This window comes from Camellia sinensis, chromosome 3 (genome assembly GCF_055761805.1).
Source record: "Camellia sinensis isolate YWXY chromosome 3, ASM5576180v1, whole genome shotgun sequence".
In the NCBI taxonomy this organism is placed as follows: Eukaryota; Viridiplantae; Streptophyta; class Magnoliopsida; order Ericales; family Theaceae; genus Camellia; species Camellia sinensis.
The window spans coordinates 168,452,631-168,469,928 of NC_138963.1; the positions used below are offsets into that span (position 1 = coordinate 168,452,631).

General features: G+C 36.8%; 1 protein-coding gene across 1 annotated transcript in view; it reads right to left on the reverse strand.

Moving 5' to 3' along the window:
• Window positions 1-17,298, reverse strand: part of LOC114265975 (ubiquitin interaction motif-containing protein) — a 34,656-nt gene that overhangs the window by 9,561 nt on the left and 7,797 nt on the right. Inside the window, exon 2 of the mRNA XM_028206855.2 lies at window positions 4,215-4,293. Within this exon, the coding sequence (XP_028062656.1) occupies window positions 4,215-4,293 (79 nt within the window). The remainder of the gene's footprint in view (window positions 1-4,214; window positions 4,294-17,298) is intronic.

Sequence of the window (17,298 nt, forward strand, 5' to 3'; positions counted from 1 at the left end):
TGCAAAGCCTTTGGTTGTCGATGGAAGTGCAAAGTCACATGAATTGTCACTAGCATATGATCAATACTCCCTCTAGATACTTGAACCTCCACTTGTTCTACAGGAGTTTGTTAACCATGGAGGTGTTCTCTTCAAGGTTTACATCGTTGGGGAAGCTATTAAGGTTGTCAGGCGCTTCTCTTTACCTGATGTTAGTAAACGTGAGCTATTAACAAATACTGGGGTATTCCGCTTTCCAAGGGTTTCTTGTGCTGCAGCATCTGCTGATGATGCAGATCTGGACCCCATGGTTGCTGAGCTTCCTCCACGACCTTTGCTTGAGAGACTTGCCAGGGAACTTCGTCGGCGACTGGGCCTTCGGCTATTCAACTTGGATATTATTAGAGAGCATGAGAGCCTCACCATATCTCTAGCAACTTTTTACTTATTTTATAATAATAATAATTATTATTATTATTTTCTCTCCTCTTTTTTGGCAGTTTGAAAACATACTTTTCACACTCTCTCTCTCTCCACACAAGGACACCCACCATTTTGTCAACTTTCTAACCTATCTTCTTTCACCTTTTGCACCCCACTCACCGACTCCCTCACCACCAAAAGGAATACCTTTATTTATTTATCTTATCTTTCTTGTGTTCCATTTTTCACAGAAAAAAAAAACAAAAAAAAACAAAAAAAAAAAAAAACAAAAACAAATCTTACTGATTCACATTACCCCCACTTTCCTTTTATTTATTTTATTTTATCTTCCTTTTTTTTTCGTAATCAAAAAAAAAAAAAAAAAAATCCATTCCCAACCAACTCGGTTTTCATTCCACAAACTTGTCATTTTTTCATATCGGGATCAAGCCCGATCACCATTTTACACCACAAGAACAACAAAAAAAAAAAAAAAAAAAAAAAAAAAAAAATCACAAAACACAAAACAAAACAAAACCAACACAAATCGGAACAGTGGCATTTTTCTTCTCTACTCTGCCGCCGGCCTCTTCTTCTTGCCTCCGTCCTGAACGGCCCTTGACGGTGCTGCCTCCGTGTTTTCCACGCCGCCGAGCACGTTCACTCCCCCATACTCCTCCACTGCAGCATATGGCGGACCTCCAAATCGGAACATCACGGTGGCCTTCCGCTTCAGCTCCTTGTTTTCCGCCTTTAGCACACTTATCTCTGCTCGCGCATCCTTATACATGCGCTGGAGCAGAGCCAGTTGGGCGTTTAACTGCTGCACCTCATTTGTCCTACTCTGCAGCCGGTGCGACAAGTTTGTGACCGCAGTCATGGTTTCCACACATGACTTCAAAGTATACTGATTGGCCTCAATATCAGTTTGCACCGCCATTTTTTGCTCCACCGACCGCATCGGAAAGTTCAACGGAGCAAAACCAGAGGAGCTTGGTTGAGGTTCACTGGCCACCGCACCAGTTATCTCTCTTGTTGACTCGTTGAGGTCGGGAAAAAGAGTGAGCAGACCACAGGACGAAGAGGCCATATTCTGGGTAGCTGAACGGGAAGACGAGGCCATGTTTTTGGGTTGCTAAGTGTTTCAGAGAAGCAGCGATTACCGATTGGTACTGTCAGACAGGGTTGGTTACAGAGTGTTTCAAGATTTGCAGCTCTTCGAGACAAGCTCTCCGAGAATGCAGAGGTTTCAACTGGTTTGTTATGCTTCCAAGCCTCAGCCTCCGCTTCGGTTTATAAAGACCCTGACGAAGAGGCCGACACGCGTTCTGTCGGTCACGTGCATCGCTGCGTGTCTGGCGCGCCTTTTGATGGCTCGCCGCTCAATGATTTCTGTCGGGCACATCTTTTGATAAAGTGGGCGCGCCTTTTGAGGGCTCGATCTATATATCCATGTATATATATTTGGGCAGCCTTTATACACCTTCATACAGTGTATTCTACAACGGTCCGGCATGACCACATACAACTGTCCCGACATTGATTCCGGTTAGCTTTTACAACGGTCCGACATGACCCTGTAAACTGTCTTCTACACCGGTCCGACATGACCCCATAAACTGTCTTCTACATCGGTCCGACATGACCCCATAAACTGTCTTCTACATCGGTCCGACATGACCCCGTAAACTGTCTTCTATAGGGGTCCGACAAGACTCTGTAAACTGTCCCGACATTGATTCCGGTTAGCTCCTTCATGGGTCCGACAAGACTCTGTAAACTGTCCCGACATTGATTCCGGTTAGCTTCTACATCGGTCCGGTGTGACCTCGTCACCTGTCCAGACTTTATCTGCTACAACGGTCTGCCCCAACCATACAGTGTCTTCACCAACGGTCTGACACGACCATACAGTGTCTCCTATCCTCTTTTATTTTTATGTATTTTCTTGTTTTGTTACTCTCTCCAAACTCAAGTTGGTTAGTTCCTATCCCCCTTGAGTTTGCGGGGGGCTGTTAAAACCTATCACCTACTTTACCCACTAAACCTAACCCACTACACCACTACCACCTCACCTACTCCACTAAACCTAACCCACTACACTACTACCACCTCCACTTCACCTACTCCACCTACCACCTCCACTTTACCTACTCCATCTACCACCTACTACCACCTACTCTTCTATATATAGGAATCATTGTAACATTCAATAAATACATCAATCAATAATACATCAATTTATTTTACACTAATTTTTCCTGCTAAAATGGTGCTTTTCTAGCTTTTGGATGCTGGACAAAAAGGCTCAATATTTTCATAATTGTGAGCATACCCTTTTAAAAAAGAGTTAAGTTTAAAAAATATATGACCATTTTGGACTTTGTACTTTAAAACGTTACCTTTTTCTAATTTGCCAAACACTTTCAGTTTTTTCACATGTTATCCAAAAAGTAGCACAAAACACTTTTACAATTTATTTAAAGCAATTTAAGCCAATAATCTAAAAATTCATAATCTTAATAGCCAACTTTTAAGTTTTTCCAAATGAGAGTAAACTAAATTAAGGGTTGGTTTGGGATGTTCAAAAAAAATGCACTTTTTGACTCATTGGCTTATATGGGTTGGGTTTGGGTTGGGTTTGATGTGATGTGTTAGAGAGGTGATATGATTTAAATAAGATGATGTGACTTAAATAGGATAGTGACTTTTTGACTTTTGGTATTATTTAGGTTATGCCAAACTTGACCTTAGCTAAACAAACTCAAACTCCCTCTCCCTCTCCCTCTCATCTTCACCTAATAATACTCCACCTACATGTGTGTGTGTTCTTTTCAGTTGAAGGTTATCATGAGGAAGAGAGTGATGTTGGTGGTTACTGGTGTTAGCTATTTGTGCATTCTATTGGTGGTCACTGGTGGTGCTGGGTTGGGATCTCCATGTGATGGGAAGATGCACAGTAAGCTGGAGATGGGTTGTAGAAAAGGATTGAAGAAAAAAAAGGGCATTATTGTATTTTTATTCCCAAAATTTGTCCTAACAATATCACCATGCATCCCAGCCAAAGATGTGCAACATGTGCTGTTATATATGACAGTGTCTGTCAGTTTTTCACTTCACCCCAGATTACAAGGGGGTTATGAGTATTTTTCTAAACTAGAAGGGGGTAAAGTGTTTTCGGACTAAACCATAAGAAGGTAAAATGTAATTAACCCATTCTAATTTTATGAGACAATAATAGAGAAAATTGTATATGGTTCTATTCTACGCTTTGTAAAACTCAATTTAATCCCACTAATCTTTTGCATCTTCAAAATAAAGGAAATTATAATTGAAATTTGAAAATGAAAAATAAGATATTTGTTTTGAATTCAATATACTTCCAAGACTCAATTTCACCTCTAATTATTTACAATTGTAAAGTACATGAAAAGCAAATTAGAATCAAAAATCAAAACATGTGAATCCATAACATGGAAATCTGTTTTAATTTCATGAAACTCTAAATATTGATTTCAATTCCCATTGTAAATCAATATTAAACGCTAGACAGATTTACAGAATCCTAAAATCAGCTCATTCCAAAAGTACTTACAACTTAATAGAATTTCTAGCAAACTTCCTCAATAAGTCAACCTATTCAAAGCACAAAAGTTGACCATAAGACAGCATAAAAGTAAAAAGGTAGATGGCACTAATTTTAGTACATCAGCTAATTCATCAGCATGAGGACTACAACAAACCCAATACATTTTTAATTAAACATCAAATTTTTATGCTTGTGGAGCTAAAGTGAGAGATCAAAGCATTACTTGTATGGCTGCTAATACACCACAAGGCCCACCTTCATGCTGCACTAGGCCCATAGATGTTTCTGGATCAGAGCTAAACCTATAGGAAAGTTCTTCATAGTATTAGCAAGTAAAGGGTACAATTTTGTATTGTGATTTAATGCTCAATTATAACAAAGAATTATAAAGTAACAAACTAGAATCCACAGAAAGAAAATAATGAAATTTGAAGAGAACAAAGATGCATGATACAATTGACATACAAAAGTAATATGCATGAATTCAACAAATTAGACCTCTTTATTTTCTTATTTTCTTGAATGGTAATTAAGCCTTAGATTAGAAAAGGTTATAACAAAGGATTTATGAAAGTGAATCCCACTGCAAGAACAAAGCGGTTCTAGGCGTCAAAGCACAAAATGAAGTATTAGCATATGTACATATGAACATATTAAACAAATAGTGCACTATCATATAGAACTAGCACACTTCATAGCTGATTTTCTTAGAATATACCCATACTATACACAGGTAGAAATACAACATACGTGGATTAGGTTAAATTCGGTTGTCAAAAAAAATTTGGATTAATACTTGATTCTGAAAGTTGGCAGCTGAGAAGTGAGAACTAAGAGAATTGGAGCATTATGTGTGCAATTTTCGAGAAACTCAGTAACTCTAGTGCAGTGATAATAGAAATTATAATTTTTCTTGGAAAAATTTAAGGCAACTGGGGTAAAGCAAAAAAAAAAAAAAATAGAAAGATAAAGATACTAAAGCTTGCAGGACTTTTTTAAAGGATTTCTGTTTGGCCTTGTAAGTATATAGGTGATGATGAAGTAGTTTGGTCTATGAAGCACGGGTACTCTAAAAATATTGCCGTACAAGTACCGAGAACTTACCGGGTGCAGGTAAGCGTACCGGGTATGCTGTGTTCTTTTAACATTCATGTTGGGTTCTCGTTGTTATTTTGGAAGCGTGACAATTTGGTATCAGAGCTACTGGATTTGAATACTTTGAGATCGTGGGACGTGATTTTTACCACAATGGGTTTGTCTCGCTAGATAGTATTAGAAGTAGACCTAATATGCTATGTGATAACATGTTTATGTAACTAGATGAGTATGGAATTAGATTTCTAAGATATTAATTAGATCTACGAGCTTTTAGAAGTCCTATTAGAATAGCACTTGATCACTGCTTGTTCTAATTGGAACTCTGGCAATGTCACAGAAAATACAACATACGTGGATTAGGTTAAATTCGGTTGTCAAAAAAAATTTGGATTAATACTTGATTCTGAAAGTTGGCAGCTGAGAAGTGAGAACTAAGAGAATTGGAGCATTATGTGTGCAATTTTCGAGAAACTCAGTAACTCTAGTGCAGTGATAATAGAAATTATAATTTTTCTTGGAAAAATTTAAGGCAACTGGGGTAAAGCAAAAAAAAAAAAAAATAGAAAGATAAAGATACTAAAGCTTGCAGGACTTTTTTAAAGGATTTCTGTTTGGCCTTGTAAGTATATAGGTGATGATGAAGTAGTTTGGTCTATGAAGCACGGGTACTCTAAAAATATTGCCGTACAAGTACCGAGAACTTACCGGGTGCAGGTAAGCGTACCGGGTATGCTGTGTTCTTTTAACATTCATGTTGGGTTCTCGTTGTTATTTTGGAAGCGTGACAATTTGGTATCAGAGCTACTGGATTTGAATACTTTGAGATCGTGGGACGTGATTTTTACCACAATGGGTTTGTCTCGCTAGATAGTATTAGAAGTAGACCTAATATGCTATGTGATAACATGTTTATGTAACTAGATGAGTATGGAATTAGATTTCTAAGATATTAATTAGATCTACGAGCTTTTAGAAGTCCTATTAGAATAGCACTTGATCACTGCTTGTTCTAATTGGAACTCTGGCAATGTCACAGAACAATTGATTACCAGGGAAGGAAATTCGTTTGTGATTACGTGACTCGATGCTTATATGAAATGAATTAATTGTTATCCATTGTATTAGGACGTGAGTGAGTTAACTTCGGCACATTTGTAAATGTGTTAAATTATTGTGTACCTTTATTTGAATGTCAAGACGAGAACGTGGTGGTGGTAGGCGTGACAGGGCCAGGAGGCAAGCGGTGCTAATACTGGATGAAATTTTGACGCAAGAGGGAGTTGGCCAGGCCAATGTGGCCAAGCTAGCTGGTCAGCAAGCCATGGGCTCTTTAGTCCACGAAATGGCCGAAGTATAACAAGAATCTATAGACATTCTCAAGACTATGAATTAAGTCCAGGCCCATGTTGCAGAAACATGGCCATCATTCCTGAAGAAGGAGTTCTTTCGGTCGAATCCGGACGAGTTTTTAGGGGATCCGAAAGAGCCATTGAAGGCTGACGAGTGGCTCGAGCAAATGGTGAAGATTTTCGAGATGCTTGGCATCGAGGACAATGGTTTGAGGGTGACCTTGGCGTCTTTCCAACTGAAAGGAGATTCAGGTCAATGATGGAAGTATCCGCGAGGGCACATTGGGGTGACTTGGGAGGCATTTGTCAATGCTTTCTAGGATAAGTTTTGTCAATACCTTCCAGGATAAGTTTTTGCCACCCACAACAAGAGAGAAGTTGAGGGAACAATTTCTGAATCTCAAGCAGCTAAACATGCCGGTAGCTGAGTTTAAGGCAGCGTTATCGAGGTCTGCACCGGAACTTGTGGCGACGAAAGAATGTCGTTGCATTGAGCTTGAGAAGAGGTTGAGGACCGGACTCCTTTTCAAGGTGGCTGGGTCAATGACTTGGGACTACGGTCGTCTTGTGGAGTTGGCGGCCCACTTAGAGACCGTGATCCAAACTGAGGAGTAGCGGATGAGGGACTCTAGGCAGAGATCCCAGGATGTTCAGGGGGATGCAAGGGACAACAAACGGCAAAGGGTTTCCACCCCACAGCAGTCCCAAGCCACACAGTCTAGATCAACCTTTCTGGTACCAAGTTCGAGTTTGGGTTAGGGGAAAGGTAACCAAGGTGGGTTCACTTGCCTCAAATGTGGTCAGTTAGGCCATAAGTCTTCAATTTGCCCGCAAAGGGGAGGAGGGCAACAATCTACAGAGTCTTCGGCTCGCCGAGTCAAAGTCAAGGGAGAGGTCAGCCACTTACCTGTTATCAATATTATATTAGTTGTATACTTTGTATCAATTTTCATAGGACTTAAATTTGAGGCAGAAGATGTGGATGGAGTTCAAGGAAGATTATGATTTTAAGTTACACTATCATCTGAAAAAGGCCAATGTAGTGGCCGACGCTTTGAGTAGGAAATCCGTAAGCAGAGTAGCTAGTATCACCATTCGAGAATGGGAGATGTTGGGTGTAATGGGCGAGTTCGACTTGCATCTTGGCAAATCTGCCGAGTCGGCTGTTTTGTTCACTGTAGTTGCACAACCTACTCTAGTGAACTGAGTTTTAGAAGCACAATGGGAGGATCACGAAGTGGAGTCTATCTGGGGAAAGATATCTAGTGGAAAGATAGAGAAGGGCCTAAATATTTATTCTGACTCGAGTGTAAGATATCTAGATTGACTTTATGTGCCAAAATCTTGTAGAGCGGAGGTACTTCAAGAGTTCCACCATTCAAGCATTGCGGTACACTCAAGAGGCACAAAGATATATCATTACCTCAGTCGCCAGTTTTGGTAGAGAGGGATGATGAGAGACGTAGCCTTATTTGTTTCGAGGTGACTTACTTACTAACAAGTGAAGGCCGAGCATCAGCGGCCAGCGGATTTGTTATAACCCTTACCTATAGCCGAGTAGAAGTAGGAGCATGTCATGATAGATTTTGTTGTAGGTCTTCTAAGGACTCAATGGAGTAATGACGCAGTATGGGTAGTAGTCAACCGGCTGTTCAAGTCTGCACACTTTGTACCCATGCGCACGAGTGACTCAATAGACTATCTTGCCGACTTGTATGTTAGAGATATAGTGTAACTTTATAGGGTTCCAGTGCCTATTGTTTCGGATAGAGATCCATGTTTTATGGCTCGGCTGTGACAGAGCCTACAAGATTCCTTGAGCATGTTTGTTTTGAGGGATAAGGGTGTGGGATTGGACTATTAGTCCCACCGGACTAATAGTCCATTGTTTGTTTGCAAAATTTTACTCCGGACTAATAGTCCCCCCGGACTATTAGTCCCACAAATATGGGACTATTCTATCCGATGGGGGGGTGTGGGATAGAAACCATGGGATTGGTATCCCATGGGATTATTTGGTGAAATGTCCATTTTACCCTCCATGCTATTACTTAGTAAACAATTAGAAAGGGTAAAATAGTCTTTTGAACATTTATAAATTATTTTTTTAGTGTTGTTAATTTAAAATTATATATTAAATAAAAAAATTAAATTATAAATTATAAATTAAATTAAATTAAAAATAATAAATTAAAAATTATGGCCTTATAAATTAATTTTTTTTAGTGTTGTTAAAAAATTAAATTTACATATTTCTCTAAAATTATTTTTTTAGTGTTGTTAATTTAAAATTGTATATTAAATATAAATTATAAATTATAAATTAAATTTATTTAAAAATAATAAATTATAAATTATGACCTTATAAATTAATTTTTTTTAGTGTTGTTGAAAATTTAATTTATATATTAAATAAAATTATTTTTTTTATTGTCGTTAATTTAAAATTATATATTAAATAAAAAATATAAATTATAAATTATAAATTAAATTTAATTGAAAATAATAAATTAAAAATTATGGCCTTATAAATTAAATTTTTTTAGTGTTGTTAAATTATAAATTATAGATTACAAATTTAAAATTATATATTAAATAAAAATTATAAATTACAAGGATAAAATAGTTTTTTGAACATTTATCCTTATCCAGTCCGTCTAACCAAACATTGGATTCATTAAAAATAGTCCAATCCAGACATCTAATCCCATGACTAAACAAACATAGGATACAAATCCAGTCCAACCAAATAGTCCAGGGACAATGTATCCCGGGACTAACAGTCCGATGGATTACAATCCCCCATTATCCAGTCCGTCCAAACAAACGCACCCCTTAGGTACTAAGGCCTCGTTTGGGATGAGGCCTTTTTAGCCAATTAGCCAAAAAGTTACTAAATTAGCCAATTAGCCAATTAGTCATACCAAAAAGTCAACAATTACGGCTTCTCTCTACTTTTTGCACAGCTTTTCGTAATTAGTCAAAAAGTCATCCCAAACATACAAGTTTTTTTTACCTACCTTTTTAGCCAATTAGCCAAAAAGTTACTAAATTAGCCTGTTCCCAAACGAGGCCTAAGTTGACCTTTAGTACCGCCTATCATCCTCAGACTGATGAACAGTCCGAGTGCACCATTCAGATTTTAGAAAACATGATTCGGGCTTGAGTTATCAATTTTAAAGGGTCGTGAGACAGGCACTTGCCTTTGGCGGAGTTTGCCTACAATAATAGCTTTCAAGCAAGTATCGGTATAGCACCTTTTGAGGCCCTGTATGGCAATCCGTGCAGATCTCCTGTGTGTTAGGCTGAGGTGGGTGATGCACCTATGTTAGGTCCAGAGTTAGTCCGAGAAACTACGGAGCAGATTGTGCTTATTCATAAGAGATTCGTTTCGGCTCAAAGTTGCCAGAAGAGCTATGCCGACTGTCAGAGGAGGTCTTGGTCATTTGAGGCAAGGGATCACATGTTTCTGAAGATATTACGAAAGCGGGGTTTGATGAGATTTGAAAAAAGCGAGAAGTTGTCTCCTAAATTTATTGAGCCTTTTGAGATTCTAGAGCGGATTAGGGAGGTTGTGTGAGAACCCGCATTTAATTATTCTTAGAAGAAAATTATAAATAAATAAATTAATTAATTAATTTTATCCAGAGTCTATCTAATATATATATATATATATTAGTGTCTAAGTTAGTTTTAAATTAACCCATAACAAAAACATTGTTAAGAATAATAATTTTGTAGATATTCAATATTTATTGTTTATAATTTATTTTAATAAAGATTCAACATAATAATTATCCTTACTAAATAGCTCAGTTAAAAACCTTAATTAATTTTAAGAAACTCACACAAATACACACAAAAAAAAAAAAATCAGACTTTCAGGGGTAGTGTTGGGTGACACTTGTATGCATGCATGTTATTGTAGGATATAGACCCTCATTATATCTCTTGGGTTTAGAAAATTCGATGGGACTAAATAGAATTATTAGAAGAGAGAGAGAGAGAGCCTCAGGTGAGGAGTCCCTATTTATGCATACATACAGTTTACATCTTCCTCCTCAAACTGATCGGAGGGAATTTTGTGAGCAAGCTAAGCTAATTAGGGAGAAGAAGAAGAACAGAAGATCAGAGTCTATAATTTTTTTTCTACCATTTCATCACCCCAATTCAATCCTACTATTAGGTAAGAAATCGTCTCAACCCTCTCATTCTTTTTAGTTGTTAAAATTTCAGAATTATGTTCATAGCAAAAATTTGGATAAAATCTTGCTTATAGTTGTATATAAATTTGTGATTTGTATGTTTAATATTTGAAGGTTATTTTTATTAGTAGTCTTAAAATAATGATATAATTGTGAAATTTGACCTGCATGTGTAGTCTGTGCCACTAAAGAAATGATTAAAGATTTTATTTGGTTTGATTATATAACTCTTAAATCTACCAGAAAGCTATACGAATTTTTAGACAAAATTTTATACTCAAAATTTTGAGATGATTTCTTCTACAAAATTGTTGAGAATAATGTCTAGTTCACCAAGAATTTTTGTAACAATTATTTTAGTTTTGTACGAATTTATACAAAATTTTAATTAAATCTGAAGCTGTAGACAGATTTTACGATATGTTTGAAAAATAATTAAAAATCCTATATTAAACCAAATCTGGTAATTTTTAAGTAAAAAATGAAATTTGAAAAATCTAGTTTTATAATAAATTTTTAGATTAAGGAATGGATTTATAAATTTAAGTATGGAATTAAATTAAGAAAATATGATAAATTTGTGTCATAAAATTGTTTAGAATTTTTCTGAATTATTTATAACTCACTTTTGGAAAATGCTTTTTGAAAAATGACCATAACATGTTTATTAAATATTCTATAGATTTTCATGAATTTTAGAATTGTATAAATAATTTATTTATAATTTTAATTACAAAAAGTATATTCTGAAAATTTTCGGTAGATTAAGAAGAAACCAAGATTATTACTTCAATTATTTATTTAGACTAAAATTATATATTGTACTGGTCTAATTAATTAAATCTTGTAAATTAGTAGTCCATGCATGTGTGATTACTGTTCACTTTTAAGTATTTAAAATTATCATTTCATACCATAGTTTAATTTAACTGTTTATTTTAATTTTGTACATTGATTAACTATGAAGCATGGACACTCCAAAATTGGTGCCGTGGCAATGTCCGACACGTGGACACGCCAGGGACATGCCAGATGGCGTGTTCCTTTAATTTAATGATTTTTTGTAAGGGACAAGGAGGGGACACGGCGGGGCTCTTTTTTCTTTTTTTTTCTTTTGCCTCTCTAATTTAGTACTTTTGTGAAGAATATTGTTGGATGTTGAATATTTTCACCTTCTCGTCTTAGTTCTTTTTATCATTTATTATGAATGGATGATCTATTAATTTGTTTAAATGTAATGATTATATTTATTAAATTAATGTTACTATGTTAGTGTTTGTTAATTTTGATTTAGGATGAATGTAATATGAATCTACCTAACACAAAAATAAATTTCACTGCGTCCTCTGCCGTGTCTGTGTCCCCATTTTTTGAAATTGCTGTGTCTCGTATCCGTGCTTCATAGTTGATTGATTATTGTATAACATGTGTAATATTTTATGTTGGAAATTTTAATGAAATAGTATAACACTTATGGTGATTGAGAATTGTAATTATTGGTGATTAATATAAAAAAAATAAAAATCAAATACTTCAAGCTAATATAAGACAAAAGATAGCCCGTACTAGTCAAGGTTTATACGGATATTAGTTAGAGTGACCTATACTAAAAAACTAGGCAATTTTTTGTTTTACATTGTAAGCTTACAAAATAATTAATTAGCCTAATTTGTAACACCCTTAAGATCTCTAATCAAATAGCCATCGATAGTCCCTCCTCACAAGAACTTCCTGCTCCCATGTGGCTTGGAAAAACCCCATGAATCACCACATTTTCATGCAAAATGTCCTAATAGCGGGCACCGGTTCCTCCCGATAAATTCTCCAATCTTTGAAATCCACTGATCCATCTGTCTTCACAATTCGATTTAGGTCGGGCATGACATACTAAAAGCTCCAAATATCAAAAAGGTTGCCCATTTTATCGGTAAAGCCATTCGGGAAAGGGCCTAACTGATACAATAAGAGATTTTCTTGCCTTAAAAATCTGGACAGGTCCGATGTAAGCACCTACCCAACTATCGGACTTCCAAGCACAGTTTCCTAAGGGATAAATCTTAACACACACAAATGAGCCAATTTGCAGCCCATTTTGAACATTCTAATTTTCAAATAGAATCCCTATATCTCCAGTACTTTTGTCAGTATTACCCTTTACGGGTTCCTCCTTGGTGTCAAACTCAATCACCTCCATTGGGTCGTACATAGGCGCATTTTGTTAAAGGTTTAGTCTCAGGCTGATAGTCTCCTATTGGTGACTCCACTTCTTCACTCGGGTCAAACTCTATTTAATAATTTCCCACCAAATCTTCCTCATGAGAGTTAACTTCAGACGATCCTGGCGTCCTACAATTAAAAAGGTTCTAACTGAGTTATGTCACAGAAAATTAAAAGGTAATGTAAGATTTTCTTAAACGTTAAAAAAAACAAAAATATAACTGTTACCAATGGCCCAAAGGTTTGAATCTAAGCTCTAATACCAAAATTGACGCCAGAGCTTAGATTCAAACCTTTGGGCCATGGGTAACAATCATTTTTTTTTTTTTTTACGTTTAAGAAAACCTTACGTTACCTTGTAATTTTCTGTGACATAACTCAGTTAGAACCTTTTTAATTGTAGGATGCCAGGATCGCCTGATGTTAACTCTCATAAGGAAGATTCGGTGGGAAATTATGAAATAGAGTTTGACCCGAGTGAAGAAGTGGAGTCACCAATAGGAGACTATGCACCTGAGTCTAAACCTAAACAAAATGCACTATGTACGACCCAATGGAGGTGATTGTGATTGAGTTTGACACCAAGGAGGAACCCGTAAAGGGTAATACTGATGAAAGTACTGGAGATATAAGGACTCTATTTGAAAATTAGAATGTTCAAAATGGGCAGCAAATTGGTTCATTTGTGTATGTTAAGATTTATCCCTTAGGAAGCTGTGCTTGGAAGTCCGAAAGTTGGGTAGGTGCTTACATCGGACCTGTCCAGATTTTAAGGCAAAAAAATTCCTGGTTGTATCAGTTAGGCCCTTTCCCGAATGGCTTTACCGATAAAATGGGCAACCTTTTTGATATTTGGAGCTTTCAGTATGTCATGCCCGACCTAAATCGAATTGTGAAGACAGATGGATTAGTGGATTTCAAAGATTGGAGAATTTATCAGGAGGAACAGGTGTAGCTATTAGGACATTTTGTGCATGAAACAGTTGTTTTCGTGAGGGTGCTATGGGCTTTTCCAAAAGTCCTTGTGAGGAGGGACTATTCATGGCTTATTGATTAGAGGTCTAAAGGGAGTTACAAACTAGGCTAACTAATTGTTTTATAAGCTTACAATGTAAAAAAAAAAAAAAAAAAAAAAAAATTCCTAGTTTAAAGTTAGTATAGGTAACTCTAACTAATATCCGTATTAACCTTGACTAGTAGGGGCTATCTTTTGTCTTATATTAGCCCGTAATATTTTATTTTTATTTTGTTGATTTGTAACTTGTCTCGTCTAATGAATGAAGTTCCTTTTATGAAATCCTTAATTACTGTCTTTGCATATATATATATATATAAATTATAATAATGATGATGATGATGATGATGAATAAAAAAATACATTAAGTCACAAATTACCAACAATTTCATCATGCAGAATGGCTAGATGAACAAGAAATAATAACAATGATAATGGTGATAGAGTGTCTGATGGCAATGTCATTCGGATTATACACGCAATTGCCAATAGGGTAGGCAATACACCACCGCGAAACCAAGATCAAAGTAAATTTAAAATGATAGCAAAGTTTGAAAAGTTACATCCCCACAAATTCCTAGGTGGATCCAACTCCTATGAAGTTGAAGCTTGGTTAAGACAAATTAAGAAATTGCTAGATACTTCTGACATCCGAAATGAGCAAGATAGGGTAACCATGGCAGTGTTTCAAATGGAAGGGGAAGCAAATCATTGGTGGGAAAAGATTAGGACTACAAAACAAGTAGAGACATTGACGTGGAGGCAATTTGAAGACCTATTCATGGAAAAATATTTTCCTTACTTACTAAGACAAGAAATGGTTCAAGAGTTCCTCCAACTGAAACAAGGAAAAATGTTAGTCACTCAATATGGAAACTGATTTGAGGCTATCTCAAGGTATGCTTCAGCAATAGTAGCAAATGAACAGGATAAGGTTAGACGATTTGAATGGAGTTTGGACACAAATATTAGAGGAAGATTGATCGCAGTGCAACTTTCCACCTATGCTCAAATGGTGGATCGAACTTCAATTGTAGAACAAGAATTAGCGAATTCCAAACGCATTCGAAATCAGCGATCAAGAAACAATAACCAATCATAAGGAGGAGGTCCAGTTTGAAACACCAGAAACCATCTTGCACTAACACCTTATGCCGGAGGGTTGCAGTAGCAACAAAGGCAGAATCGAGGAAAGTAGCCAGGAGGAAACTCTGAAAATGAATAGAAAGGAAGGTGTTTCAGATATGGTCAACAGGGGCATCGTCGAAGTGAGTGCCCTCAAGGAGGGGAATATTTTATGGATCAACGAGGGGCACAACAATACAACAAATGCCAACCAGGACAAGGTTCTGAACCCACTCAAACTACTCAAACCAAGGAAGGGCAGCCACAAGCCTCTAGGAATGCGGGCCGACCAAGTACACAACCACAAGGAGCTGGAGACGGAAAGAAACCAGAAGGGACTAACCAACATGCAACAAGAAGAATGTACGCTCTTCAAGAAGAAACAGATGTTGGTAACCCATCAGTAATTCAAGGTATGTCAATCCTCATGAATTCTTGGGTTAAAGTATTGTTTGATTCTGGAGCATCGCATTCTTTTATATCCACTGCATGTGTATCAAGTCTAGGTTTGGAGCTAGAAACGTTAGAAATAGCTATGAGTGTTGCTTCACCCTTAAGTGGTCAAACTCGAATAAATCTAGTATGTAAATCTTGTGAACTAGAAATCTCTAATTCATATTTGATCTGTGATCTAAAGGTTATGGAAATGTCTAATTTTGACGTCATTCTAAGAATGGATTGGTTATCAGTTCATCGAACTGTTATCGACTGTTACCGTAAAACGGTGACGGCATCCTCCCTTAATGGCACGAAATTTCAATTTAAAGGAGATAGACAAGATTCTTTAACTCCAACGCATCGCAAATCGCGGTGGCATGATCAATTAACTGGATGGTTGGCAAGCTTAATTTTGGAAGACGAAAATCGAAAGGATCCAGGATTACCCCATGTGGTGTGCGAGTACGCTGACGTTTTCCTTGACGAATTACTGGAACTACCCCCAAAACGAGATGTAAATTTTACGATCGAGCTCCAACCTGGGACTTCACCAATTACTATGGCACCACATCGAATGGCGCCAGCTAAACTTCGGGAATTGAAAGAGCAATTGCAAGAATTATTAGATAAAAAGTTCATCAGACCAAATCTGTCTCAATGGGGAGTGCTAGCATTATTCGCAAAGAAGGATGGAACCTTGAGGTTATGCATTGATTAACCGACAACTAAATCGAGCCACTATTAAAAATCGATATCCATTACTAAGAATTGATTACTTGTTCGATCAATTAAGAGATTCAAAATGTTTTTCCAAAATTGACTTGAGGTCTGGACATCACCAACTACGTGTCAAAGAAGAAGATATATCAAAGACGGCGTTTCGAACCTGTTATGGCCACTATGAGTTCGTGGTAATGCCATTTGGTTTGACAAATGCGCTAGGGGTATTCATGAGTTTAATGAACAAAATTTTCACACCTTATTTGGACCAATTGTGGTAGTGTTCATTGATGATATTTTGATATACTCACAATCGGCGAAAGATCATGAGCAACATCTGAGAGCCATTTTGCAAATTCTAAGAGAGAACCAATTATATGCCAAAGCTAGCAAATGTGAACTTTAGTTGAAGGAAGTAAAATTCTTAAGTCATGTGTCTGAATCAGGAATATCAGTGGATCCTGCTAAAGTAGAAGCAGTAATGGAATGAAAACAACCTAAGAATACATTTGAGGTTCATAGTTTCTTGGGATTAGTAGGTTATTATAGGAGATTCATTCAATATTTCTCCAAATTAGCCAAGCCGATGACACGCCTAACACAAAAAGGAGTAAAATTTGAATGGAACGAAACTTGTGAGCAATCGTTTCAAGAACTCAAGAAGAGACTAACAAGCGCTCCTATACCAATCATACCTGAACGTGACATTGGGCACACAGTTTATTGTGATGCCTCTAAAGAAGGGTTAGGTAGCATATTAATGCAAAACGGGAAGATAGTGGCTTATGGGTCAAGACAATTGAAGAATCATGAGAAAAATGACCCTACCCACGATCTGGAATTGGCGGTTGTGGCCTATGCACTTAAGGCTTGGCGACTTACCTTTATGGCCAAAAATTCAAGATATTTACCGACCACAAAAGCTTGAAATACTTGTTCAGATAAAGAGATTTGAACATGAGGCAGAGACGCTAGATGGAGTGCCTTGAAGATTACCAATTCACTTTGTCTTATCATCCTAGAAAGACTAATGTTGTAGCAGATGCACTAAGTTGAAAGACGAGAGATCGTAGCCAACATATCAATTAAAGAATGGGAACTGGTAAGTACTATGAATGAGTTTAGATTACAACCAGAGAC